At 41.7% G+C, this 26,765-nt stretch overlaps 1 protein-coding gene across 2 annotated transcripts in view; it reads left to right on the top strand.

Moving 5' to 3' along the window:
- Positions 1–26,765, top strand: part of DLGAP3 (DLG associated protein 3) — a 75,121-nt gene that overhangs the window by 22,829 nt on the left and 25,527 nt on the right. For both annotated transcript variants that reach the window (XM_031962103.1, XM_031962104.1), the window contains exons 2-3: positions 4,368–4,454; positions 10,580–11,776. In XM_031962103.1, the coding sequence (XP_031817963.1) occupies positions 4,452–4,454; positions 10,580–11,776 (1,200 nt within the window). In that variant the 5' untranslated portion in view covers positions 4,368–4,451. The remainder of the gene's footprint in view (positions 1–4,367; positions 4,455–10,579; positions 11,777–26,765) is intronic.

Below are 26,765 nucleotides of genomic sequence, written 5' to 3'. Positions count from 1 at the left end.
AATAGTGCTTTACGATTTGCATTTTAACCTGGGAGGTGGGTCCTATTAACTGTCACTATTTTAAATGTAGGGAAACTGAAACATAGAAAGAATAAGTGATTTGTCAGAATCACAACTGTCACTATGTGAGAAGCTAGATTTGAATTCAGATCTTCCTGACTTCAGGTCCAGAACTCTGTTCATTGACCATCTAGCTGTCTTTAAGTAGTTGAAAAGCTATGCCATTGGAAGAAATATTAGACTTGTGGCCCAAGGGCAGAATTAGAAGAATTAGTGGGGGTGGGGGAACATGGGAGATTTTGGCTTAGCAAAAAGAAAAAAAAAGTCAGAGCTGTTTAGAAATAGAATAGGCTACTTTGGAAGGTAGTGAGTCATTAGACGTCTTCAAGGCTTCTTACTGGGGATGTTGCTAATGTATCAAAATCACAAAATCCTATTTGGAAGGAACCTTAGGGGTTAGCTTGTTCAACACTTTACAGATAAAGAAATCGAGGTACCAGGCAGTTATAGAGATAGCAAGTGGCAGAAAACCCAGGTTTTCCCACTTCACATGTAGCATTCTTCCTACTGCTCTATTTTCTGCTGAGGTAGAAGATGAAGTCCTTGCCTTTTGTGATTTGACAAATAACCCATACCCTAAAGGTGGAATAATTACCAGCCACATGATTGAAGGTTAAGGATATTATGTTCTGGATTGGCTGAGAGTCCAGGGAAAGCCTCACAGATGCCAAAGGTGGGTGGTAATGGTATGATGACAGTTCTGGAGAAGAGAAGGCTGAGAGCTGCCTTTGTATTTCTAAGATAAGAAAAGGAGTATTTTTCAGTTAGCTTAGGGTTGGAGCTTGTGGAAATTGATATTGTGGTTCAATAGGAGGGGAACCTGGACTATCTGGGAGTTAGGACCTGTATTTGAATCCTGATTTTGCCACTGGGAAAATTTCTTCACAATTATGGACTTTATTTTCTTCATCTGCAAAATGAGGAAATTGGAGTAGCTGGTCCTTAAGGGTTACTCCAGATCTATGATTATAAATCTATGTATTTATAAAAAATAATTAATCCCCCCTCTCTACTTGAGCAATTAAAAAAAGTAAAAATAAGACCCTTATCAAAAATATGCGTAGTTGAGAAAAATGAATTCCTTGATTGGCTGTGTCCAATAACATGAGTCTCATTCAGCATTTTAAGTACATCCCTTTCTGTTGGGGGATGCTTCTTCAATCCTCTGGCATTATGATCTGAATCTACTATTGAAGGAATTTAGGTTAGATAAGAAGAGGGACTGCCTCTGATTTGATGGAGGGGAATCTTCAGCAAACCAGCAAAAAGGGATATAGGATGAGGTAGGGAGGGAATTCCATTCTTTGGCAGAAAGGTAGCTCTCACCAGCTCGGGCCTTCCTGGAAGGAGGTAGGGAGGAAAGGCATGAGATGGTTGCTCAGGCTGTATACTTCTTCTGCTGATTCTCCTCTCAGTGGTTGCCATATCAAAGCCGTTCTATTTTGAGCTACCTGGCCTAGCTGTTGAGACTAGAGAATGGCAGCCCTGCTGGGCTCATGGCCCTGCCCTGGCCTGAGAAATCATCCTCAAATATCTTTTTTCATCACATCATCTCCTGTGCAAGTTTTCTATTGTCTGTTGTGCTTGATTCAAACTCTTCAGGCTCCCTTCTCCCCCCTCCCCACTTTTAGCCTGTACTGGTTACAGCTCCAGGCAGAAAAGTCCATCTTCATGGCCTGCTGTCTTGTCCTCAGGATTCTCCTTTCCTTCAACTTCTTGTCCCTTTGAATCTTCCTTTTCCCCAACCTTTTGTTCTCCCTAAGCATTTCCTTCCCCTAGCCTCCTTCTGTTTCCTTCAGCTTCCTTTCCTCTTCGAAATCCAGCTTAAAATCTCTATTGTTCCCTCAGCAAGGATTCCTTAACTTAAAAAAACAAACCAATCAACTTATGTTGGGGCAAGATGATCAAAGAAGAGTTTAGATTACTGCTTGGGATGGACAGAACTTATGATGATATTTGATGATGGAATGAAGGCAAAACTACTCAGCCGCATTATGGTTTTTGTTTGCTTTTGGAGATAATTATATTTTATTTAGGAAGTAGAGAATAAAAATGGTTAGCATAGAGCTGAAAACCAATTTATGTGAGGAAATGGTAAGAAAGCATCTGGTTGCATTCAATGTAAATAAATCACCTTCTCCAAATCTACCACATCCCAAGTTACTCAAAGATCTGCTGATATTATTGCTGAATTATTGGTAGGGAGCTTTGAAAAATCATGGAGAATGAAGGAAGTGCCACAGAGTGGGAAACAGATAGTTATTCATATTTTCAAAGGGATGAAGGGGTGGGAGGAAGTAAATTCTGTAAACTATAGGAGGATGAGCTTAAGTTGGATACTTGACAAAAGTACTAGAACATAGTATTGAAGTGATAGTTTGTGAACATTTAGAAAGAAAAGAGACAGTAACTATAAATCAACATGAGGTTATAAAGAACAAATCATGAAAGATTAAGGTCATATCTTTTTCTGATATATCAATTAGACTGGTAGCCTATGGAAATGCTACAGATATAGTATGCTTTGTTGACTTAAGCATGAGATTTGTCTGTCACTCAAGACATTTTTTTGAGATGGATAAACTGGTTATATGATCAGACCAAAAAGTGGTAGAAGTGTTAGTATGAGAAAGGTCATCAGTGGGTTCCCCCACAGTTTTGCTTTATGCTTCTGGTCTTGCTCTGTTCAGTGTTCTTATCATTGATTTGGATGATGGAATAGATAGGATGCTGATTAAATATGTAGATTGTATGACATTGGGTGGGCTAGTTAATATTTTAGATGAGAGAATCAGGATCCTAAAGGATCTTAATTAACCTAGTCTAGTCAGATTCAGTAAAGTGATATTTAATAGAAACAAATGCAAAGTTCAAACTTGGATTCAAGAAGTCAATCTGATAAATAGAGTGAAAAAGACCTGGGTTGTCAATGGACCACAAACTCAATCTCAGTCAATGTGTAGTGGCACATTCCTGTAAACTCTCTGGGAAGTCCCAGGCTGATAGATTGTTTGATCTTGGGCATTCTGAAGTGATTTACATGCTATGTCCTAAAGTAATATAGTGAGCTCCTATAAATGGGAGTGGAGTTTAGGATGAGGGACAGGAGAATGGGAACCAAACTGCCTAATGCACTGGCTAATTGGCCCAAATTGGAAATGGACTAGTGGATCAAAGTTTGCGTGGGGTCAGAAGTGGGATCAGGTATGTTACTAGCAGCCTCACTTTCAGATTGGGTGAGATAGAAGACCCAGTCCTTGGCAGAATTTGGGGAAGGAATTGGGGGATATAATCTTGAGGACTCAAAGTCAGTCAGATAATCAATCAATAGACATTTATCATAAACTTACTATGTAATTTAAACTACTATTATGTTAAGCCCTGAGGATACCAAAAAAATGATGAGTTTCTTCTCTTAAGGAGCTCATAGTCTGATGATTAGACTATTAGGATAATCTACCATTAGGTCTTGCTTTTTGTCTTCAGGCAAGATAATTTCTTAATCCAGGTGGTTGGATTTTTATGGATTGTCTCCAAGTAGATGTCACAGTTTCCTTTTGTGTTGCACACAGGTGCTCAGTAGTCATTTCTACACATCTTTCAGTCCTCTGGGATATAGTTTGTCTGAATCTAGTGACTTAAACTCATTGAGGGCACTCAGACACTTCAAAATCCTCCAAATCATTTATTTCTTATCTTGATATTGAAACTCCCTGCTAACCATTTCTATTCTGCACTTCTGGTAGACATATCTTCATCCTTGAAAGAGGAAATAAATCAGATAGTAAAAGTTGAGGAATTCTGCCTTCCCCTCATTGTTTCTTCTTGAGGGCCAGGAAGTCCATTCATAAGTTTCACTTACAGGATATAAAGAAAAGAACAATGGACTTGGCATTGGGGGGTGGTAGTGGGAGACTAGGGTTCAAGGTCCCCTGAACCCTTTGCTTAGGGTAGAACCTTTAGACTTCATGTCAGGGGATGTGTATATATTAGGCTCAAATTGGAGAACAGTTGTTAAAGTGCTGAGGAGGGAGGCTTTTGGTACCCTTAATCCAGGTACTGGGATGCCCAGTGTCAAAAGCACAGGCAAATAGGATGGATACATGACTAGGTTGAGGACAGGGATACTGTCTGTCCCAACCTTGTGCTGGATGCTCTGGGTCTTGGACAGTCTGGCTTGGGGCATAAAGCAGAATTGTTTGGGTGATTTTGCCCTTGCCAGGGACAAGACTTGTGGGGTCTAGAGGGTGCTGATGACTGGGAACTTCACATCTTAACCCTTGTCTCTCTCACTTCTATGTCTTTAGCTCCTCAGGAACCAGGGGATACAGAGGAAGGCTTCTCGGTGACCAAGCTGTGGGGATCCTGTGGCCAAGGATGGGACACCCTGAATGGTAAGGGGCTGTAGATGGTGCAGGGGGAAGGAACAGAGTGGCTTTAAGGGGGCTAAGGGAGAAAAGAATGGAAAGAAACCTGGCTCTGGAGTCAGGGTGCCTGGGTTTAAATCTTACCTTTTTTTAAACCTTACCTTTGAGACTCAGGTTTCCTCATCTGTAAATTGGGAGTGAAGGATTAGGTGGCTTCTGAGGTCCCTACCAGTTCTACAGTCTATGATTTATAAAGTGAGATGTTTGGATTGGAAGATCCCTAAGGTGCCTTCCAGCTCTATTGCTATGATCTTTGGAGGTCTAGAGGTCAGCAGAAGGACCTGATAGGAGAGAAAAGGAAAGAGAGGAACAGGACAATCGGTCATTCTGCAAGTCCTGACTGAGTGTCCATGTGGTCTCTGCAGAGGAGTAGATGCAAAGGAAAAGATAAAACATAGTCTCTGAGCTTAGAGAGACAATTGCAGAGACCTGCCTCATCCCAAGGAAGAACAGTGTTTCAGGGTGCCAAGGCATGGTCCAATCAGGCTGTATTATCTTGGAGAAGAGGGTGGGTCTTTCAAGAGGAGAGAATGGGTCTGGACCCTGATGGAAAGGGATGATTTGGAAATGGGGAGTGAGGGTATTTCAAGCAGGAGGAATTACCTGAGCCAGAGGCATAATATGGGAAAGCGGACAATGCATTTATGGGATGAATATGCTGAGTGTTCCTGTCTGGTTAACTAGGGAGGTAGTGTTGCCATGGTCAGGTGGGGAAGTCAGGAGGATGGATCAGTTTTGGATGGGTGAAAAGGCTGTTTTCTTTTTGGGATAGACTGGGATTGTGATACCCCAGGTGAAAACATTCTATCTCAATGTAGGGTTTGTGTTTGTGTTTGTGTATGTAAATGGATGGGTTATGAACAGAAAGTGATATGATTGGCAAAAATATGGAATCAATCATCTCTGAGTCTGGGTGGAAGTTGCTGGAGTTGAGTTTAGAAGGATCTGGATGTGGCTCTCAGCTCTTCCCCTTCCTAGCTGCATGACCCGGGGCCTTCTGTCTGCCACTGGTTAAGCATTAGCCAGTCAGATGGACAGCAGGTGAGACTAAGAGAGGAGGAGGAGGAGGCAAGGGCAGGTGCGGGAGCTCAGATGCTGTGGAGCATCAAGGAAGGACCTTTTGGGGACATTTGCCAGGCTTGGGAACAAAGGAAGCGATGAGACAGGTGGGGCCCAGATGGGGTGGAGTGTGGGAGGAGGTGGTTCTAAATATATGTGCCAGGAAGTATCCTTTTTAGTGTCTCGCAGGATACACGGGAACACAGCATGAAGGGTTAATAGGAAAAGGCTTCCTGAAGGAGAAGAGCTCTGGGAGAGGGCAAAGGACTTGGCAGAGCTTGGGGGTGCCGATAAGTGAGCTGGCCCTGGACTGGGCTGAGGGCGGGGGCTGGCAGTGGGAGAGGCAGCTTGGATTGGGCTGTGGGGGCAGGGGGAGTCTGAAGCTTTTCTCAGCATCCCTGATGATCACAGAGACCTCATCCCACTGGGGAATAGCACTAGCTGAGCTGTCCTGGGCCCTCTTTGGATATGCTAATGAGTCTGTTAATTAAGCCAGCTTCATGAGAGAATAATGAAATTGCTTCTAAACCAGACCTCATCCTCATCTTAATGAGGGGAAACAATTATGTCGTTTCCTCAGCTCCTCCCCCCTGTACCCCAAAGAACACTCTCCCCACCCAGACAGAGCTCCTGGGCCTAAAGTCCTGTGTGGCTGTGGTCCTTTCCTTTGGAAGCTTGCAAACAGATGCCCTCTTTTATCCTTCAGCTCTTGGGCAGAATAGGGCCATCATGGGGGCAGCTAGGAGGCAGGGGATAGAGCATCATCCTGGAGTCAGGAGAAGCTGAGTTAAATCTGGCCTCAGACACTTAATGTGATCCTGTTGTGTTAGGAAGCACCTAACCCTGATTGCCTTTTTCTCCTCCACCCCTCAAAAAAAAAAAAAAAAAAAAAAAAAAAAAGAATAGAGACATCATGGGTCCAAGGAAGGTCTTGGTTACCTTTCTTCCTCCTGCCCCCAAATTGCTGATCTTAGTCCATCTATTTGGTCCTGGAAGATGGAAACGAAGTCAGAAGTAAGATGGGAGAAAGAATGGGATAGGGAAAAGAACGATGAATTTGCAGGAGAATGACCTGGGTCTCAATATCCGTTCTACCCTTTGCTATCTGTGTGACTTTGGTCAACCCCTCTGGGCCTTATTCAGACTAGAGGAGATCTTTTCCAAGCTCTAGAGCTATGATCTGTAATTGATGGGATTAGATCAGGTAGGACCTTTAAGGCTAGGCTGAAGAGTTGACAAGATTTGGAGTAGGAAGGGGGGTAACTCAATGAAAACCATATTTTAGGGAGATTATTTGGGTTTTAAGTGTAGAGAGGAGTAGACTCAGGAGGCTGGGGACAGACCTCTTAGGAGGCTAGAGACAAACCAAGATTACTTCCATAGTTTAGGAGAAAAGGACTGAGAGCTGTACCAAGAGGGTGATCTTCCTGTTGGAGGAAGGATTCCAAGAGGGGTAGAATTGGCAGGATTTGGAGAACCAAAGGTAACTCTGGGGTGGTGAATCTGGAGGATTAGGAATATGACACCATCCCCCCAAGTGGGAAACTATTGGAGAAAAGCTGATTGCCAGAATCCTAGAATATTAAAGCCAGAAGGGTCATTAGAGAATTTGGTCCTTCCTTTTTATTTTATAGATGTGGAAACTGAGGCCCAAAGCAGAGATTGACTTTTTCAAGGTCATATACTGGGCTAACATGGGTAAGACAGTGTGATGTAGTAGCAAGAGCTCAGGACTTGGAGCCATAGATCTATTATTTAGAGGTCATTTGATTGGAAACTTGTTATGATTTTGAATACATAGTGCTCCTGACAATCTGTATGATCTTGGGGAAGCCACTGAAATTTTATACCTCAGTTTTCTGATCTGCAAAATGAGAAGGTTGGATGAATTGAACTTTAAGGTCTAGATCTCTGATCCTGTGTTCATACTTTGGATAATAGTGACCTTGGCAAGTCACCTACATAGGATAATAGAATTCAGAGCTTCAAAGGCCCTTGAGAAAGCATCAAGGTATTGATATTGTAAAACAATGGTGTAGTCTATAGAGTACATGGGGTCAGATACTTAGAAGCTATATGACAACAGGCAGGTCATTTATTCCTCTCACTTTCCTCATCTGTAAAAGAGAGACTTTTGTACTGATTTCACAGATTTCAAACAAAATAATGTATACTATAGAGAGCTAGGTAATATACTGGATAGAATGCTTGATCTCAGAAAAACCCAACTTCAAATCTCAATTTGAACAGTCACTAGCTGTATGATTCATTTTACCCTGCCTGCCTCAGTTACCACATCTGTAAAATGAGCAGGAGAAGGAAATGGAAAACCACTCCATTATCTCTGCCAAGAAAATCTCAGATGGGGTCATGAAGGGTCTGTTATGACTGAAATGACTGAACTAAGCTAAATAACAAAGGAAGCAACAAATGGACAGGAAGTAGAGGCGTGGGGGGCTGATAAAGCCATGAAAGAAAAGTGAGAGTAGACAGAAGCTACGCTACAGAGTAAAAGTATTTTACTATTGCATTTTTTTTTCTTGAGATAGATAATTGTGTTGGAAGGTAGAATATGGAAAGGGTGTGAGATTGAATATTTCTAGCATTTCAAAAAAAAAGGATTGACCCGAGGGGTCAAGAAACCTGGGTTCAACTACTAATTCTGTTACTATCTTGCAGTATAACTTTGGACAAGACACATCCCTTCTTTAAGTTTCCTTTTCCCCATTTGAAAAGCCAGAGGTTAGACTTTATTCTTTCTTCTGGTCCTGAAACTGTAGGATCCTGTGAGGGAGTGACAACCCAGGGGCTAGGATGCCTGGCTCCCATTCCAATTTCCCTGATGGGTTGCTCTGGGGCTTCCTGGAAACGTGCTCAGCTGCTCACCTGCTCTATGGGAATCTGTATACTCCTCCGTAAAATGGGGAATCACGTCTCCCAGGGATGGTGGGAGGAGAGGGGAAGATTCATATGAAGGGTTTAAAGGCCCCATGATCTTGAGGATAATAATGATAACTGACATTTACATAGCCTTTAAAACTTTAAAAAATGCTTTAAAGTCTTCAAACTGTTTTATGATCTCATTAGAGTCCCACAAAAACTCTGTGAAATAGGTTCTATAGGTTTTGTTATTCCCATTTTATGGATGAGGAAACAGTTGAAACTACTTGCACGGAATCATAGCTAGTAAGAACTGGAAGCAGGATTTGAATCCAGGTCTTTTAAATTTGGGAGTCTAGGATTTTATTATCCCTTATACCCATCTCCATCCTGGGAGTAATAGGTTGTTTGGGGAAGAATGAATGAATGAATGAATGAATAATCATTTTTTTAATGCCTTTTATGTTCCAAGCACTGTGCTTGGCTTTGGGAACCAATAGAAATCCAAAACCAAAGCAGTGCCTGCCCTCAGAGAGCTTACATTCTTTAAAAAAAAATTGTTTTTAATTTTTAATTTGTTTAATTTTTTATTTTAATAGTATTTTATTTTTCCAAATATATGCAAAGATAGTTCTCAGTATTCACCTTTGCAAAACCTATTTCTGAATTTTTCTCCCTCTTCTCCCCCTCCCCATTCCTTAAGACAACAAGTAATCCAATATAGGTTAAATATGTTCAGTTCTTCTAAACATCTTTCCATATTTGTCATGCTGTGCAAAAACAAAACAAAACAAAACAAAACAAAACAAAACAAAACCCCAAAACCCAACAACATCAAATGGGAAAAAAAAAACCAAGAAAGAAAAAAAAAACCAAGCAAACAAACAACAACCAAAAGGTAAAAATACTATACTTTGATCCACATTCAATCTCCATAATCTCTCTGAATACAGATGGCACTTTCCATCACAAGTCTTTTGGATTGCCTTGTATCACCTCATTGCTAAAAAGAGCCACACTTATCACAGTTGATCATCACATAATCTTGTTTTGTGTACCATGTTCTCTTGGATCTGGAGAGCTTACATTCTAATGGGGGGGAGGGGGGCAATAGAGCAGTTGTGGCCAGTAAAGAGAGTTTTTGGTGAAGAATCTCAGACACACGGAAGAACATATGCCTTTGTGTGCCCACACACCCTCTAGGGCGGCTAATTTCTTCTCACAATTTGTGTACTCCTGTGGATGGAAGAGTATCTCAGAATTCCAGGATTCCTGGTCTTGAAAGAGAGAGACCTTGACTAGGGATGCTGTGATGCTCAAAAAATATGAATATTATTATAGCACTACATGAAGTCAGTTATTATTTTTATATATCACATATTATTATGTTGTTTCCTTTGTTGTTATTCATTCTTGAAGAGGACCAATGACATCACTTGACTCGTTCTAGGCACTGTGACTTGATATGGCAGCTAGGTGGTACAGTGGGCAGAGCTCAGGGTCTGGAGTCAGGAAAATCTGAGTTAAGCTCCAAGCTCAGACATTTACTACCTGTATGACCCCGGACAAGTCATTTCCTCCCTGTTTGCCTCAGTTTCTTTATCTGTAAAATGAGCCGGAGGAGGCAGTGGTAAACCGCTCCTGTGTCTTGGCCAAGAAAACCCCAAATGGGATCAGGAAGAGTCAGACATGGCCGACAAGGCTGAATAGTAGAGTCAGGAGGCCTGAGTTCCAGTCTCTCTAACGTGTTTCCCATCAGTAAGACTCATAAAAATTGAGTCCCTATTTTAGTCATAGGTTTGCCTGAAGGGAAATACTTTGTGAACCTTCAGGCCCTCTAGGCTTACAATAGTTCACAGAAATATTGCCCCGGTGCACACCTGGGTCATTTGCATAGCTGCCCTCATTGGTGGATATAAGCCTGAGTCATCATCCTCCCCACCAATGAGGCTGTCTTATGAATGCTGCAGGTGTGCACCTGGGCTAGATTTCTGGGAGCTATTATGGTTCTTGCCATGATGGCTTCTGTCCTTGGTCCTGAATGGATTTTCGGGAGCTGGGGGGAGTGGGGAGGAGGATGTTGGGTCGGGTACAAGTTACTGGGAGATGGATTTCCAGGCTCACTGCTCTCTCTTCTCTCCCCACATGTCCAGGTGGCCCCCCGGGCCTGGCCTGCAATACCATGGAGAGTCTGCGCCATTTTCGCTGAGGCCATGAGGGGTTATCATGGCGACCGAGGCAGCCAGCCCCGCCCCGCCCGCTTGCCCGATTCGCCCATGGACTACGGCCCCACGGCCTCGGGCTCCCGACCCCCGTACCTCCTGGGCCCTGGCGAAGCTTACCCCACGGACCCCCGCTACTGCCCTTCAAGGGCCGGCCCAGGCCACCTGTCCCCCGACGGCCCCCTGAGCCTGAGTGAGCCACCTTCCATAGGTCCCGACGGGGGGCTGGGAGCTGGGCCGGGGCCCGGCGGGGCAGGCAGCAGCACCTTCCCCAGGATGTTCCCTGGGCAGGCCCCCTTTGATGGCTGTGAAGACTGTGTGGGTCATCCTCCAGGGAAGGTCGCTGCCCGCCTGCCCCCGACTCTCCTTGACCAGTTTGAGAAGCAGCTGCCTCTGCAGCAGGACGGTTTCCATACCCTGCCCTACCCACGAGGGGTGGCGGGGGGCAGTGGTGGGACTGGGGCCGGCTCTGGCCCTGGCGGGGGTGCCCCTGAGCCCCGAAGTGAGAGCCCCAGCCGCATCCGCCACCTGGTCCACTCTGTCCAAAAGCTCTTTGCCAAGTCCCATTCTCTGGAAGCTCCAGGGAAGCGAGACTACAATGGGCCCAAGGCGGAGAGCCGGTCCGGAACCGGGTCGGGGAGTGAGGGATATGCTGGTCACCATTCCCCACACGGGCCCCCACACCACCACCACCACCACCACCATCACCACCACCACCACCACCAGTCCCGCCACGGCAAGAGGAGCAAGAGCAAGGACCGCAAGGCCAATGGGCGGCACACCCCCAAGTCCATGGGCTGGTGGAGCTCAGACGACAACCTGGACAGCGACAGTGGCTTCTTGGCAGGTGGGAGGCCCCCAGGAGAGGCTGGTGCCCCCTTCTGCCTAGAGGCACCTGATGGCACCTTCCGGGACCTGAGCTTCAAGGGGCTTCCAGGCGGGCCCGAGGGCCGGTGCCTGGCCTGCACTGGCATGTCCATGTCCCTGGATGGGCAGACGGTGAAGCGCAGTGCCTGGCACACCATGATGGTCAGCCAGGGCCGGGATGGGTTCCAGGGGTCCGGGCCAGGCAAGGGGCTCCTGGGGCCTGAGACCAAGGCCAAGGATAGGAGTTACCACTATCTGCAGGTGAGGTTCTAGTGGGTGGGTGGGGGCTGTATTGGGGGATGGGCTGATTCTGGACACATTCACCCTTTTCTGTCTCCCCCACACTCCTCTGTGTCTTACCCTTGGAAGGGGAGTATGGAGCTTGCTCCCACCATGGTCATCTCTCCATTATCCACTTGGCAAACTGAAGATCCGCTGGCCTGGGCTCCTTTACCCTGTCATGAAAATAACAGAGCTCCTTGCATTTTCTGTGTGTTAGGGAGGAAATGTAGATTGGGAGAACTTGGTGTTTGTGTTTGTGTGTGTGTGTGTGTGTGGAGACAAGGCGGGGAAAACATGCAGGGCCTTCTAGGCTCTGTCCAGCTCTTTCCAGGTGGCTTCCTTGGCCTTCTGGCTGGTCGTTAATGGGGTTAGGCTACTGCTGGTATCTGAGAAGCTGGGACATCACTCCCCGGTTCCCTGCCCTACCTCCATGTCTGCTTGGGGCCAGGGAGGAGGCCCTAGATTAGCTTGTCATGAGTCTACCCCCTGAGCCTCTCCTGAGAGAAAGGCTGCTCTAGCTCCACCGGGAACTAGGGAAGGGCCTTCCTTTGTGTTCCTGTTCTATTCATCCCTGGCTGGGCTGCTGAGAAGCTGAGGGCTAAGCTAGGCTGAGCTTTGTTGTCCCAGTCACGGGCCGTAGCTCATTCTAAAGAAACCCAAATCAGAAAGAAGTGCAGGATCACAGACTCAGAGCTGGAAGGAGGCTCAAATGTCATTTAGTCTAACTCCCAAATTTTACAAATGTGGAAACTGAGGTCCACCCGTATCATACAGGTAGTAGGAGTAGAACTCAGGTCCTATTCCAAGACCAGAACTCTTTGCCCTTTACATACTGCTCTTCTGGAATGAGCTCTCACATCCTACCTCTGGCGTCAGTCCTGTCAGTCCCATTTGGGTCAACAGGGAGCCTGATGTCTCTGTTCCTGGCTGGGAAATTCCTTTGCTTCATCCTAATCACCCGGAGCACACCCAGAGGGGAGTTTTATTAGTTTCTAAAGGATCAGAGTATCTCTATCTAGAAGGCCTCAGAAGGCCCCTGGCCTAACTCTAGGTAAGAAAACAGAGTTCAAAAAGGGGATTTGTTGAGGGTCATAGACCTAGAAGGCAGTGTTAGCATTTGGATCCAGGGCCTTGGATTTCAAAAATCCAACAGTTTTTGATCTGTTATTCCTTATGAAGGAAAGGAATTGAACTAGAATAGTCTAGAGACCCAGAAGACTTAAGTCACAGCTTGTATCCTGTTCTGAGAGGGCCTTGGTCTCACCTTATGGCTCAACATATATTTCCTGCCTCATCAGCCCTTCTCCCTTCTAACCCTGATGGGTCTTGACCCTACCAACAGCCAGGTTGATGGCCAAGAGGCCAAGCCAAGCATTGGTCAGAAGATGTAGCATGTCCCCTTCCTCCCTGAATCTCCAACTTCACTCCCAGGTCTTTCTTGCTTTAGAGAGGGCACCCCTCTCTCAACTTGTCCTTCCCTAGTTTCAGGATTGGGCTGTCCCCCTCACACCCCTAGCTAGAATGAGCTCAGTTTTCCTATAGGTGAGTGGTGGGAATCCTAGAATCAAAGGATCATATTTGTATATGACCTAGAACGTGCAGTGTGTTTTAACAACCAGCTCTCAACTCAATTGAACATGCTCCTTGCCCTGAGTACAGTTTATGGTACTTGTCTTGGGTACCAATATCTCCAGGTATGATTCTACCTAGTAGGCCAGTCAGTTTGAAATATAGAGTATGGGAAAAAAGAGTAATATGAAATAGATCTGTAAAGGTAGTTATGATTCAGATTATGGTGGATTTTAGGTGTCAGGCTGAGGCCTTTGTATTTTTATTTAGTGGATCTAGGGAAACACTGTAGGATTTTAATGTGGAGTTGAGGAGAGAACACCTGGGAATCCAGGCTGGGTTGTTTGAAGCCATAGATAAGAGAAATGGAATACTGAGTTCAGGAAATAGCAAACAGCAGAAGTACAACCAAGGTGGAGTGACTAGGAGTTTGCCCCAAGATGCTGAATTTAAAGGGCATGTACAGTGCTTCAGTAGCATAGAAATCACAGAATTTAGAACCTAGTTAGTAATAATAGTTAAACTAGGAATAAGCAGAAAGGTAGACGAAGATGACTCTTCTTTGCCCTCTCCTCTGTCTTCCCCAGGTGTAGTTCCTGTTCTTTACCACCCCTCAATCTGATTTGCAGGATTGGAGAATTCTCCCATATAAATGCTCACACTGAAAATTTCCCAGCTGGCTCTCTCAGGTTAGAGCTGGCTTCATACAATGAGAAAGGGACCTCAGAGAGATATATGACCCAAAGGTTCTTAGCTTTCTTTGCTATCATTGACTATTTTGGAAGACTGAAGCCTGCGGACCCTTCTCATTTTACTTGTGAGCCAGGTGGAGGGACTAGTCTGAGACCATGTGGGGAGTGAATAGCCAAGGCAGGATTTGAAATCAGGTCTTTTGATTCCAAATCTTGTACTTTTTTCTCTTCTAATTCATACATTTGACAGCAACCTAGCTGGGGCAAGGACAGAAGTCCACTGAGAGTATGGACTTTTCATTACAGGTACTTCCTTCCTTGATGGTTCATATTATTTAAGTGGGTGATTGGCAGGCTGGAGGACCTTCTGAAGCCTCTTTTGTTGCTTTTCTCTGCCTTGGGTCACCTATATTGCCTTTTAAAGACCGTCCCTGTGGCCTTGACAAGGGTTTAACAGATTAGACACTGTGGACTTGGGTTTTTCTATTTTAATCAAATAAAAGGCCCAACAGAGTTGATTAGAAATGCCTGGGGATGCATGTGGCAAATACCTTCCTGCTGGTATGTCATCAGAAAGACCAGAGGGAGGGTACTGAGCTTCTTGAGGAGAGGGGGTCTAAGAAAGTAGGAGAGAACCATAGAGAAGAGTGTTGGATGAAGAACCCAGGGCAGAGGCAAGCCCCCTCTCCTTTCCCCAGTACAGGGTAGGACCAATGTTGAGCATTTGATGAAGGGCACCTATAAATGGAGGAATGGTGTTTGCATTTTGGCTTCTGTTCCCCTTGTGCTTGGGTTAGCAAGAATGGGTGGTTACTGGGGATGGGAAAGGCAGGTGGGATGGGATGGGATGGGGTGGGGTGGGGAGATCTTAGACATGAAATCAGCATCTCCTTATCCCCAGAGACCTGGGCTGAAGTCCTGTGGGCTAGGATTCAGGACTGGGGGTGCCTCCTTGACTGCTTCCCCCTTCCCATTGCCTTTCCTCCTCCTCAGTGCTTCCTCTCCCCATAACTGTTTCTTTACCTCTCTGTGAGTACAGACTGGGCTGTGTAGGAAATTCCTTAGAACCAGGAACGGCGAAGGGGGAGAGAGATTTGAAGGGGAGAGGGGTTTCTTCCTGATTCTCTCTAGAGCCTTTTGCAGATAGAGGGGAGATGGACTCCAGGCCTCCCCTGGGCCCTCCTTCTTAACATGCACCTCACAGGATCCTGCAGAGGGGAGCGAGGGATGCAGCTGCCAGTGATCCAAGCAGCGGGAGGAGTGGGGACAGATTTGCTACTCCAGTTCTCTTCCTGGATTTCATTCCTTCTCTTTCAGTCTGGTCTCTGCTCCCCCTCCCTCCCACCTCACCATGCAGTTTTACTGTTTGGGAAAGGAAAAGGCAGGAGATAGGGCCTTTATGGGGCCCTTTTTGATCCAGATACCCCAGATCAGTCTGGGGTACACTACAGTCACTGGTGCTCTGTATTCCTTGGGGATTCTCGAATATCCACTACTCCTCAAGAACATGCAATATCCCTACCCCAAAGAGGGGAAGAAACACTGTAGTCCAACTGGAAATCCAAGCCTCCATCCCCTCACTGAGCTTCCATTTTACTCACTGAACCTCTATCCCCATGCTGAGCCTCTCTCTCCCTTTCTGGGTTCCTTTCCCTTGAGCCCCCAGACCCTTTGGTTAAGTCCCTACCCCTCTCACTGAAACTCCATCTCTTTTTTGTATCTTTTGTCTTCTTGCTGGCTTCTCATCCTCATCCTCTTCCGGCCCCTTCACTAAATCCCCGTCTCCTTTGAAAGGCTTCTGTTTGCTGACTTTCCCCCTCCTTGCCTCTGGAAAAAAAATCTTGGGACATCAGCCCCTTACAGACGCCTGTCTCTTTGCTGAGCCACCAGCCCTTCCCCGAGACCTTTGTTTCATTACTCAGCCCATATCTCGCTTGGTACCCATTCCTTCACTGAGCTCTCTTGGCCCTTTGCCTTACTAGCACTGTGAATTATCCCCATCCCCCATCCCCCTATTTGTCTCAAACCAGTTCACACAAATTGGAAATATGCAAATATTCAGCCTACCTAATGACCTTGTCAGCCTTCCTCCTGCTCCCTGGCCTGGGTCTGATACACATGCCCAGTCCCCAGGCGGAGAAGGACCTTTGAAGTCATTTTTTCCTTCCTCCATCCCTCCTCCCCCCAGACTGGGTCTTGCTGCCAAAGATCTCTGGGGAAGAGATGTTACCAGGTCTCTTATTCTTTTCTTACTCATTTCTAACCTCAATCCTCCATCCTCCTTGCAATCCAAATCCATTTACTACCGTTCTGTGTTTGCTGGAGTTCAGCTCTGGACAGCGGGAAGAAAGTCACAGGGATGGGGATGTTGGGCTTTAGGGAAGAAAGAGAGAAGTCCACGTGTGTGCAGAGGGGGTCAGTGAGGGGGAAGATGGGGAAGGCAAAATGCTCAGACAGCTTGGATAGGGAGATAGCAGGAAACCAAGAGATTCTTCTTCCTTCCTCTTGTTTTTTCCTTTTCTTCCTCCCTTTTGACCTTTTTCTCTTCTTCCTGTCTCCACTATCTTCCTCTTCCTCTTTAAGTCTTCTCTCTTTCTCTTTATTCTCCTTTTTCTTCTTCTCTTTCTTCTCCTCTTTCTCTTTTTCTCCCTTCTTATTGTACCTTACTCCCCTCCTCACCTCTTTCTTCTCTCACATTGTTCTCTCTTTCCCCATTTCCTTCCTCCTCCCCTTTATGTCTTTTCTCTTTCTCTTTATTCTTATCTCCCTTTCTTCCCTCCTTATTCTCTCCTACTTTACTCTTCATCCTCTCCTCTTTCTTCTCTCACACTGTCCTCTTTTTCCATTTTCTTCCTTCTCCCCTTTATGTCTTTTTTTCGCTCTTTATTCTAATTTTCTTCTTTTTTCTCCTTCCTTGTTCTCTCCTAACTTATTCCCCATCCTCTCCTCTTTCTTCTCTCATGTTGTCCCCTCTCTTCCCATTTTCTTCCTCCTCCCCTCTTTTCTTTTTCTCCTTTTTCCCTTTTTTGCTTCCAGTCCTCTTCATCACCCTCCTTTCCTTTCCTTTCCTTTTTCTCTCTCCCTTCCCATTCTTGTGTTCCTCTTTTCCTTCTTTCCTTTCTCTTCATCCTTATTCTTTTTTCTCTTCCTCTCCCTTTCTATTTCTATCTTCCCAATATTTTCTTCCTCCTCTACTGCTTTCTCTTCTTCCTCTTTAGATTAGCAGGTAATAGAAAGTGATTGGGTAGAAATCCAAAGATTTGAAATATATTTTTCATACTCATTTCCAGCTCTGTGTCCAACTGCCCAAGCTCAGGAGTGCCTAGAAAAATAGACTTTCCCCTTTTTGCTTTTCAAAGAATGGCAAAGTCAAGTACCACCTCCTGGATAATATAATTCCCAAAATCTAATGTCTATAGAGCAGAAAGGAGAGATTCTAGGGCAGTCCCTCTGGAGTATGATGAAATAGTAGAAACAGAGTTATAACACTTAAGTTCCACTGATGCTTTATTATAAAGTGGAGGTGATCCTGAGTTCCAAACATTAGTGATCCCTTCAAGCTGGAAAGATTTCAAGTATGATTATGGTGACGGATTTGGGTCTGCCATTTGAGGACAAGTACAGAGGGACTCATCCTCAGAAATTTGTCCACCTGAGAATGAATTCTTTGGGTATGGTTACTTATGAAGCAGATGCAAATTTAAACTGGCCCCCAGTTCTGTTTCCCTCTTTTGCTTCTACTGTGAGTGGTGAGATGAATGAATAAAAAACCATTTATTAAGCACTAACTTTATACCAAACACTGATGAGAGCTGGGAATACAAATAAGGTGATGTTTTGGAAAGTTACAGGAATGGTGAGTGGAGAAGCCTTAGGGAATTAACACATCCTTTGGAAAGGCAATAGCAATATTGATTTGATTAGTATTCTAGAACTAGGAAAGGGGTTGTTACATCCATTTGTAGCAAGGAGAAGATCTTTGGGGAGTAAGTGGTGACTGAAGTCTACATTTGGATATAGTGAGTTAATGTGAGACATGTCTCAGAACAACAGGACTTTAGGGTTCTAGACATGAAAGGTTAAGTCTTCCAGGGCATGTCAGGAAAAGGGAGACACAATGTACTAAGAGGCACCATTTAAAAAAAGACTACCTACATACATTAATTTAATAGTTGGTATTCTTAATGTGTAATTTTTCTATAATGACCAAATGACATTGACAATGACAACTGACCAACTATTAAAGGGCCTGACTCATACCCAGCATATTATTATTATCTTTAAAAATGAAATTAGAAGAATAAAGTTAACTCAAAGGAAAGAATGGAGGGTTCTTGTTGGAAAGTTCATTGACTTCATCCTTTGCCCTCATGGTAATCTTACTTCATGGGATACTGGGTCATCTTAATTGACAGTGCTCTTGAAAAGGGGAAGCAAAAAATCCCCTGAAGATAATTGTAGTATATGTGCTAGGATAATACAAGGTAGACGAATTCTGTGAAGAACTTGATTAAATGCACCCAACAACGTTCCTTCTTTTGGTGATGTCAATCCAGATGTGGGTAGGGGAGGGAGAGGATGGAAGAGGAAAAATATATGGAGAAGTATACTTCAGCATCAAGGAATGAAGGAAGTCACTGACTTCCAGAATTGGAAGGACCTCAGAAGCCTTCTAATCTAACCTTTACATAGACAATATTGTCTTTTTATGACATCCCTGACAAGTGGTCTTCCAGGCTTTGCCTGAATATTTCCAGTGCGAGAGAATCAATTGCTCCTCAGGTGGCTCAGCTTTTACTCCTCAGGAATTTCTCCTTTTATTGAGCCCAAGTCTTTTCCTTTTATTCACTTAGGTAGATGGTACAATGGATAGAGCACCGAGCCTAAAATCAGAAGACCTGAATTCATGTTTGACCTATGTTTTGCCTAGTTTCCTTGACTATAGAACAGGGATAATAAATAGTATCTTCCTCCCAGGATTTTTGTCGGGATCAAAAGAGATAATTTTCTTCCCTCCCTCTCTTCCTTCCCTTCTCCCTCCTTTCCTTTTTCTTTCTCTTCTTCCTCTTTTTTCTTTTTTTTCTTCCTCCCTCTTCCTTTCCTTTCTGTCCTCCCTTTTTCTCCTTTTCCCCTCTCTTCCTTCCATCTTTTCTTTCTTCTCTCTTTCTAAAATATCAGTAAACAATAGTATTTCTCTGGCCTGTCTAGTGACCCTGTAAAAAAAAGGGAATGAAGTTAGTCCTACATGACCTGCTCTCAATTATAATAGTAGCTAGTATTGATATATCAACAAGGGGACATTTAGATATACCACCTACTATGTCACAGGCATTATATTAAGGACTTTACAATTATTATCTTATTTGGAGTTCATAGCAACCCTAGGAGAGAAATACTATTATTATCCCATTTTATAGTTAAGGAAGCTGAGGCAGAGTTACACAGTTAGTAAATGTTTCAAGTTAGATGTAAGTCTTCCTGACTCCAGACCTGATAATCTAATTGCTCATGGCTTTGTGATGAAGCCATGTCATCACTTGGTAATCACTGCTTCCTTTCCTCAATGTTCATTAATCATTTCTTTAATAATACATCTTGGAGTTTTGCCATGAGCCAAAGTCAAGATCATTGGACTGTAGTTAGCAGACTCAATTTTCTTCCTTTTTAAAAAAATCAGCATATTTTCATTTTTCTATCATATAGCACATCTCTTTTCTCTACAGTTTTTCAAAGATCACTAATAGAGAATGTGCAGTTGTCTAGAGCAATTCCTTTAGGGATGTAGTTTATCTGGGCCAGGTTGACTTCAATTCATGGGCATATAGGTATTCTTTTACGGTTTCCCTACTTAGATTTTTTTTTAAACACTTCATTATTCATTTTTATTCTGTCTTTTCCTGTTAAAAGATTAATGTCTTTAACTGAAAAAATAGAAGGAAAATAAGAGTCTATCTTCTCTCCATCATCCATTATGATCATTCCATCCACTCAAAGAAGTGACCCTATCCCTTCTTTTATTTTCTTCTTCCCTCCAGTAAAGCTTAAACCTTTCTTTTTGTTGTATTTAATATCCTTTGCAGATTCATTTCATTTTGAGCTGTGGTACTCAAATATACCGCACTTTTTTTTACATTAAAAATTTTAAAATGTTCAGATCTATTTTCTTTCTTTTCCTCTCCGCTCTCGTCTCCCCTGCCCCAGTTAAAAATGAAACTCCCATTAACAATGTATAGTCAAGGAAAATTAGATTCCCTCATTGGCCTCATCCAAAAAATGTGTATCAATCTATCTTCTTAATACATTGCCTTGCTATAAGGAGGTGAGTAACCTTTTTCAGCTTCAATTCTCTGGACACTAACTGTAGTTGGTCCTTATGTTGATCAGAGTTCTTAATGCCTGCAAGATGTTTATCTTTACGACATTGTGGTTATTGTACAAATTGTGTGAATTTTTTGTAAAAGTTCATCTTGATTCTTCTCATTTCACTTGCCAATAGTTCATACAAGTCTCTGAATCATGCCCTTCATCATTTCTTGTAAGCACAATAGAATTCTATCACATACATATACAATAATTTGTTCAGCCATTCTCCATTTGAGGGGCATCCCCTTAGTTTCTAATTTATTGTCACCACAAAAAGAGCTGCTATAAACATTTTTCTATAGATGAGTTCTTTTCTTTCTTTCATCTCCTTGGTAGTGATGTCATTGGGTCGAAGGGTATACACAGGTTTAATAGCTTTTTGGGAATAGTTCCAAAGTAATTTCCAGAATGATCAGACCAGTTCACAGCTTCACCAACAGTGCATTAATGTACCTACTTCCCCATAGTCTCTCCAGCATTTATCAATTTCTTTTTTGGTTATCTCTGCCAATATGATGGGTGTTATGTGGAACTTGAATAATTTTAATTTTCATTTCTTTAAATTACTGGCAATTTAGAGCATTTTAAAAAACATGACTATTTAAAGCTTGATTTTTTTCCCCTCTGAAAACTATCTATTCATAGCCTTAGACTATTTATCAGTTGGGGAATCACTCTTCTTATAATAAATTTGAATATATTTTAGAAATTAGACTTTTATCAGAAAGACTTGCTACAAGACTCCTCCCTTTACTGAGTCACTCCTGATTTTGGCCTTATTATTTTTGTCTGTTCAAAAAACTTCTTAATTTTATAAAATCAAAATTACTTTTAACCTTCTTTATTCTTCAATGTCTCTTTTTTTTTGGCCAGAAATTTTCCTCTTATCCATCGACCCGCCCAGTAATTTATTCTTTGCTTCTGGCACTAATTTTTTTTTTTTTTTACAAGACTTTACCATACTTTGTTATTCATTCTCTGTTTCCTGCTCTTGCTTCCATTTTATGCCTGTCTTATTTAAAAATATACAATAAGTGTTCTTTTATCTTACATTTTAGCTTGTTATTGATGTTTTAATTTTTATATTGCCACTACTTTCAAATACATCCTTTCCCTTTCTCATACTCAATGGTCCATTTCTTGTAAAAAAAATTAGTAACAACAACAAAAAAAAGAAAAGAAAAGAAAAGGAAGAAGAAAGAAAAAAAGCAGTTCAACTTAATTAACTAATACATCACTAACGTTTGACAATATATTCAGTATTCTATATATTTAGTTTTCTATCTCCTCAAATAAGTGTGGGAGATGTATTATCTTATCTCTTTCTTGAAACTAAGCTTAGTCATTATAATTCTATGTTCTTCAGTTTTTTCCTGTTTTTATTGTTTATTGTTGTATTGTTGTTATATTATTGTTTATATTGTTTTCCTAGTCTTGCTTGCTTCCCTCTACCTTAGTTCAAACAAGTTCACCCATATTTCTCTGAATCTCCCATATTCCATTTTGTTAAGTGAATCAGTATTTCATTTCATTCTTTCTATATATCTTAAAAATTTAAGTCTATGCATTCACATTGGCCATGTTAGGCAACTCTCAATTCTTTTTCCCTTAATCAGAATTGTTTCTTATTGTGTTTTCAGAATTTTTTTCTTGAGAGCTTCCCATCCCTTCCAGGCTGACTATGGGATTCTTCCTATTCTGTATCTGAACCCTTTGAAAATTATATTTTAATTGTAGAATGTGGATCAGATTATGTACACCCAACTTTCTTTTCTACCGTTAGGAATTCTAAGTTGAAATATTCACTTCCTTTCAAAGTCTTCATTATTTCTACTTCAGTACCCAATTTCTCCTTGTTGGTCAGAATTAGGTCTTCCTCTTTCTGTAAGATGAAATGATCATTAGGCAAGTCAAAGAATTATTATTAGCTGCTCTGATTTGGGCAAAGATAGAGAGCTCTTGCAGCTGTCTGAATAATTGAAATTCTTCATCACTATTAGCTCTTGGGTCAGGCTTGGAATATATTCCCTAAGCTCATAATTCAGTCCAATAAACATTTATTAAAATGCCTTGTATATACAAATTATGTTTTTAGATCCTGGGGAGGCAAAGATAGAAATAAAAATAGAGTCCTTGTCTTCAAGAAGCTTATATTCTTTTTTTTTTTTTTTTTAAGAATCTTATATTCTTGAAGAGGGATATGTTATATACACAGATGAGTAAATATAAGATAGTTTGAGAAGGGAGAGTGAACAATATACTGGGAAGATTGGGAAAGGCCTTGCATGGGAGGTACCATTTCAAATGAAAAATTTTGGAATCTAGGTATTATTTTAAGATGTGGAGGTAAGGGGAGAACATCTGGGAATCCAGAATAGTTTGAAACCACAAATAAGGGAAATGGAATTCTGAGTTCAGAAAATAGTGAGTAGATGACACAACTAGAGTGGAGTGACTAGGATTTTGCCCCAAGGTGTTGAATTTAAGAAGCACTAACAGCATATACAATTCCTCATGGAAACCAGAATTTAGAATCTAGTTAGTAATAACTAGTTAAACTGGGAATCAACCAAATGGACTAGATTGAGTTGTTGTTGTTGTTGTTGTTGTTTTTTGCCCTGTCTTCTTTCTCTCCTGTAATACAATGTCTTGCCCTGTACTACTCCTCAAACCTATCCAGCCTCAACTGAAGGTATACTCCTTGCTCCTTGTTCTGAGCATGTTTATGATATTTGTCTTGAGCACAAACCCAGTTTCTTCCTAGTAGGCTACTTTGTCTGAAACATGGACAGTGGGAAAAAGAGTAATATGAATTACATTTGTTTGTATTTTGGTTTAGAGATGCAATGGTTAGAAATGCAATTAGAAATACTTGGTTAGAAATACAGTATTAGGGTTTTAAGCAGGGAAGTGAAATGGATAGACCTTTGTTCTCTGCATGTGCGTTTGCAGATTTGAAGGGAGGGAAAGACCAATCAGGAGACTATTACAATAGTCTAGGTTTGAGGTAGTAAGAATGAGAATTAGGTAGTAGCCATCTGAATGGGGAAAAGAGGGTGGATTTGAGAGATATAGTGGAAACAGAATAGATAAGACTTGGCAACTGGCTAGATTTGAAGAATAAAAAAGAAAGAAGAGTCCTGGATGACTCTGAGAATTCCAGTCTAGGTGATAAGAAAGAATGGTGGTGTCTTTGGCAGAAATAAGCCAGTTTGGAGGAGGGAAGTATTTTAGGGGAAGGTAATGAGTTTTATTTTAGAAATGTTGAATCCGAGTTGCTAATGGGACAGATAGGGATTTACAGCCTGTGACTATAGAATTGAAATTCAGGAGAATGCTTGGTGTTGCACATATAGAATTAAGACTCTTGTATCTGGACATAATCTTAAGACCTGTGTTAGCAGAGATGACCAGGAAAGTGTATAGAGAGAGAACAGGGCATTAGGGGTCACTTGTTACTAGAGGGAAGGATATATGTGATAATGTGGTAAAGGATTAGTCAAATAGAGAGGAGGAGAATTAGGAGGGAGCAGAATCAAAGGAGGAAAAGTGTGTCCAGGAAGAAGAAGTGTATGAGGGGTCAAGAAGTATGAGAATTGAAAATTATCTGTAGTGGATCTAGTTAGCAGTTGTATGACTTTTTCTAGCATCACTCAGCAAGCTACAAAGTGAAGTGAAGAAAGTAGGGTGGCAGCCTTATTGGTGAAGGGATGTGACATGCAGAAGGTACCCAGAAGATGGAAAAAATACTCAGCTTTCAGTTTCTAAGTTCCTAGAAGCAGAGACCCTGTAGTATCTTTAGAATCAGACTAGGTATGTCTGATGAAAGGCCCTCGGGTAGCTCTGATTTCTTGGAGTTTGTGTTCTCTAATGGAAATCGGTGTTCTTTAACATAGACCCTCTATCTTCCATTTTATTTTTCTGTCCAGGTTAATTGTAGTATACTCTAATGAAAATGCTACTTTTTCTTTGAAGGCTTTTTACCAGATCAGTTCGCTCCAATTTTTCAATTTTCTCTCATTAATATTTCTTCTTAATATATAATACTAAACTGCTATCTTCACAATGAAGTGTTTTATTCCAGAACCATATTATAGTCACAGGTTCTATCCCAGCAGATCTCTCTCTTTCCTAGTTAATCAAGAAAAACTAAGCCCCCATTAAACTCCATGTTATAGTAAAAGAAAACAGTTTTTCTCAATTTGTGTCAAAAAATGTTAATCAATCTGTGCTCTTCGTCTATCACTTCTTTATAAGGAGATGGTAGTAACTATGGGGTCAAAGTTTCCCCCCTCATATTAGAATTTCAAGGGCATCTTATTTGTTACCCATATTTTATCCATCTGTCCATATGGGACTATGGGTTTTATAACTTGTTCTTTTCTTGAATTTTGCAACATCCATATTGTTAGTTTTCTTCCTACATTGTAGTTAATCTCCATAGCATCTTGCTTGGTAGATATTTATAGGCAGTTTTTTTCCTTTTTTTCAGGAAGAAAATTTAAAGCTTTTTTGCTGAGATTTTATTTTTAAATTTCCTTTTTATTATTAACAAGCATTAAAAGATATGAATATTTCTATATTGAAATAAGAACAATGATTATATAAGAAATCATAATTCTTCGTCATGTAGAGTTTGTTTTTTAAAAAGTATACATTTCATTTAGCATGGTAGTTGCAACACTGCCCTGCTTGTCTGTGTCCCCTTCTGAACTTCCTTCTGTTCTCTTCAGTATATTTTAAAAATGATTCATTGATGCTCTTTTCTTTCTTCTCTCTCTCTTTTTTTTTTTTTTTGGCATCATTATTACTTTCCCTTCTCCCCCATCACTCTTTCCCTTTTGATCACATTTGCAAGACTTCAAGCAAATACATTTTCACCAGTCATTGTTAGGTGCCAAAAGCCTGTAATTTAAGTTGGGATCCAGAAATCCAAATCCCTGGCCTAGAGCCTGTATTTTAAGCTGTGGTCCAGAAATCCAAATCCTTTCCCAGACACTGTCTTCTTAACCAACTGTTCATTTTCCAAATCTGTCTTTTTCTTCTGAAGTCCTTGCCTTTGATCATCACCAATAATGAGAATGCTACACTAGGGCCTCCAAGGTTTCCAGTTTTTTGTTTTTTTTTTTTTGCCTAGGACTTCATAATTCTGAGAAATACTTTTTCGGTTCCTGCTGGAACTTACTCTGGAAGTAAGTATTATTTATGTCCACTCAATCACTAGAAGTGGGTAGAAGTCATTTGACTTCACCAATTTTGGAAAGTTCTTTGTCCTGTCTTAAGTACATAATCCTGGAGGACAGCAGCCATACTTTGTTAACAGCAGTTCAACGTTTTTCTTCATCCAGGAAACATCAATCATCACTATTCGTCTTTTCTCTCCCTAACCCTTACTGAGTGAATTCTTTCTTGATGGTACTTATGGATATACATCATTATCTTTTGACATGGAATCAGTCAATCACTTTATCATAAGGTCTAGAACCCTCCTATATAAGAAGGATGTATTAATTAACTCCAAGAATCCAGGGATCTTTACCTCTTTCCTTTTTATCTCTGTGTCATTCTTTCATCCTCTAACCTCCTGATACAAATCACGTTTTCCCTCTGCTCCTTCAGAAATCTTTTCTTTTTCACTTTTTCTTTTGAATTTCTTCTTTTACTTTTTTAAAAGGACAGTTGTGTTCTCTTGAGTTTTTCTTTTATAATATGGAAAATTGAGAATTATTCCTCTAATTCTTTTACCTTATCTTCCAGGAGAGAAATCAGCCATCACTTTGAGCAGGAATAGCAATCACATTATATTTTTTTAAAGATGAGAATTGGCGGGTACTAGAACAATTGAACGATATTTTTCTATTGAACAATACATGATATAAAAAGTAGAAATGACTAAATCTTAGTAGATAAGAAATGGCTACTTGGAGGTAGATAGCCTGTTAGAGTTAAGGATAAGGTAAATGCCAAGTTAGGAAAAAAAGATATAAAGATATAGAACATTGAAAGTTATTTGGAGCTTGACATGCGAAAGACCTGTTTTAACAATTTTTTTCCCCAAATGGGAAATGGATAAAAGAAAAGACATTGAATCTATCACCATTTTAAAGAGAATTCATTGATAGAACAGTCACCAATGAGGAGGTTAGGAAAATTCAGAAACTGTCTTTGCCAACAAGTACCTGATTTTCTTTCCAGGGAGAATGACAAGGCAGCCAAGAAAAGCACCAGTTTAGAATCTAAATTCATTTTCAAATCTTTACAAGGAAGGAAGATGGAAAGTTATGAATAATATTCCTCATAAGACAGTGAAAAGCAGTTGAGGGAGCTGAGCTAGATTATCTAGA

The sequence above is a fragment of the Sarcophilus harrisii genome, chromosome 3, assembly GCF_902635505.1.
Source record: "Sarcophilus harrisii chromosome 3, mSarHar1.11, whole genome shotgun sequence".
In the NCBI taxonomy this organism is placed as follows: Eukaryota; Metazoa; Chordata; class Mammalia; order Dasyuromorphia; family Dasyuridae; genus Sarcophilus; species Sarcophilus harrisii.
Note: the sequence above shows the minus strand (reverse complement) of the source record. Positions and strands in the feature narration are given on the sequence as shown.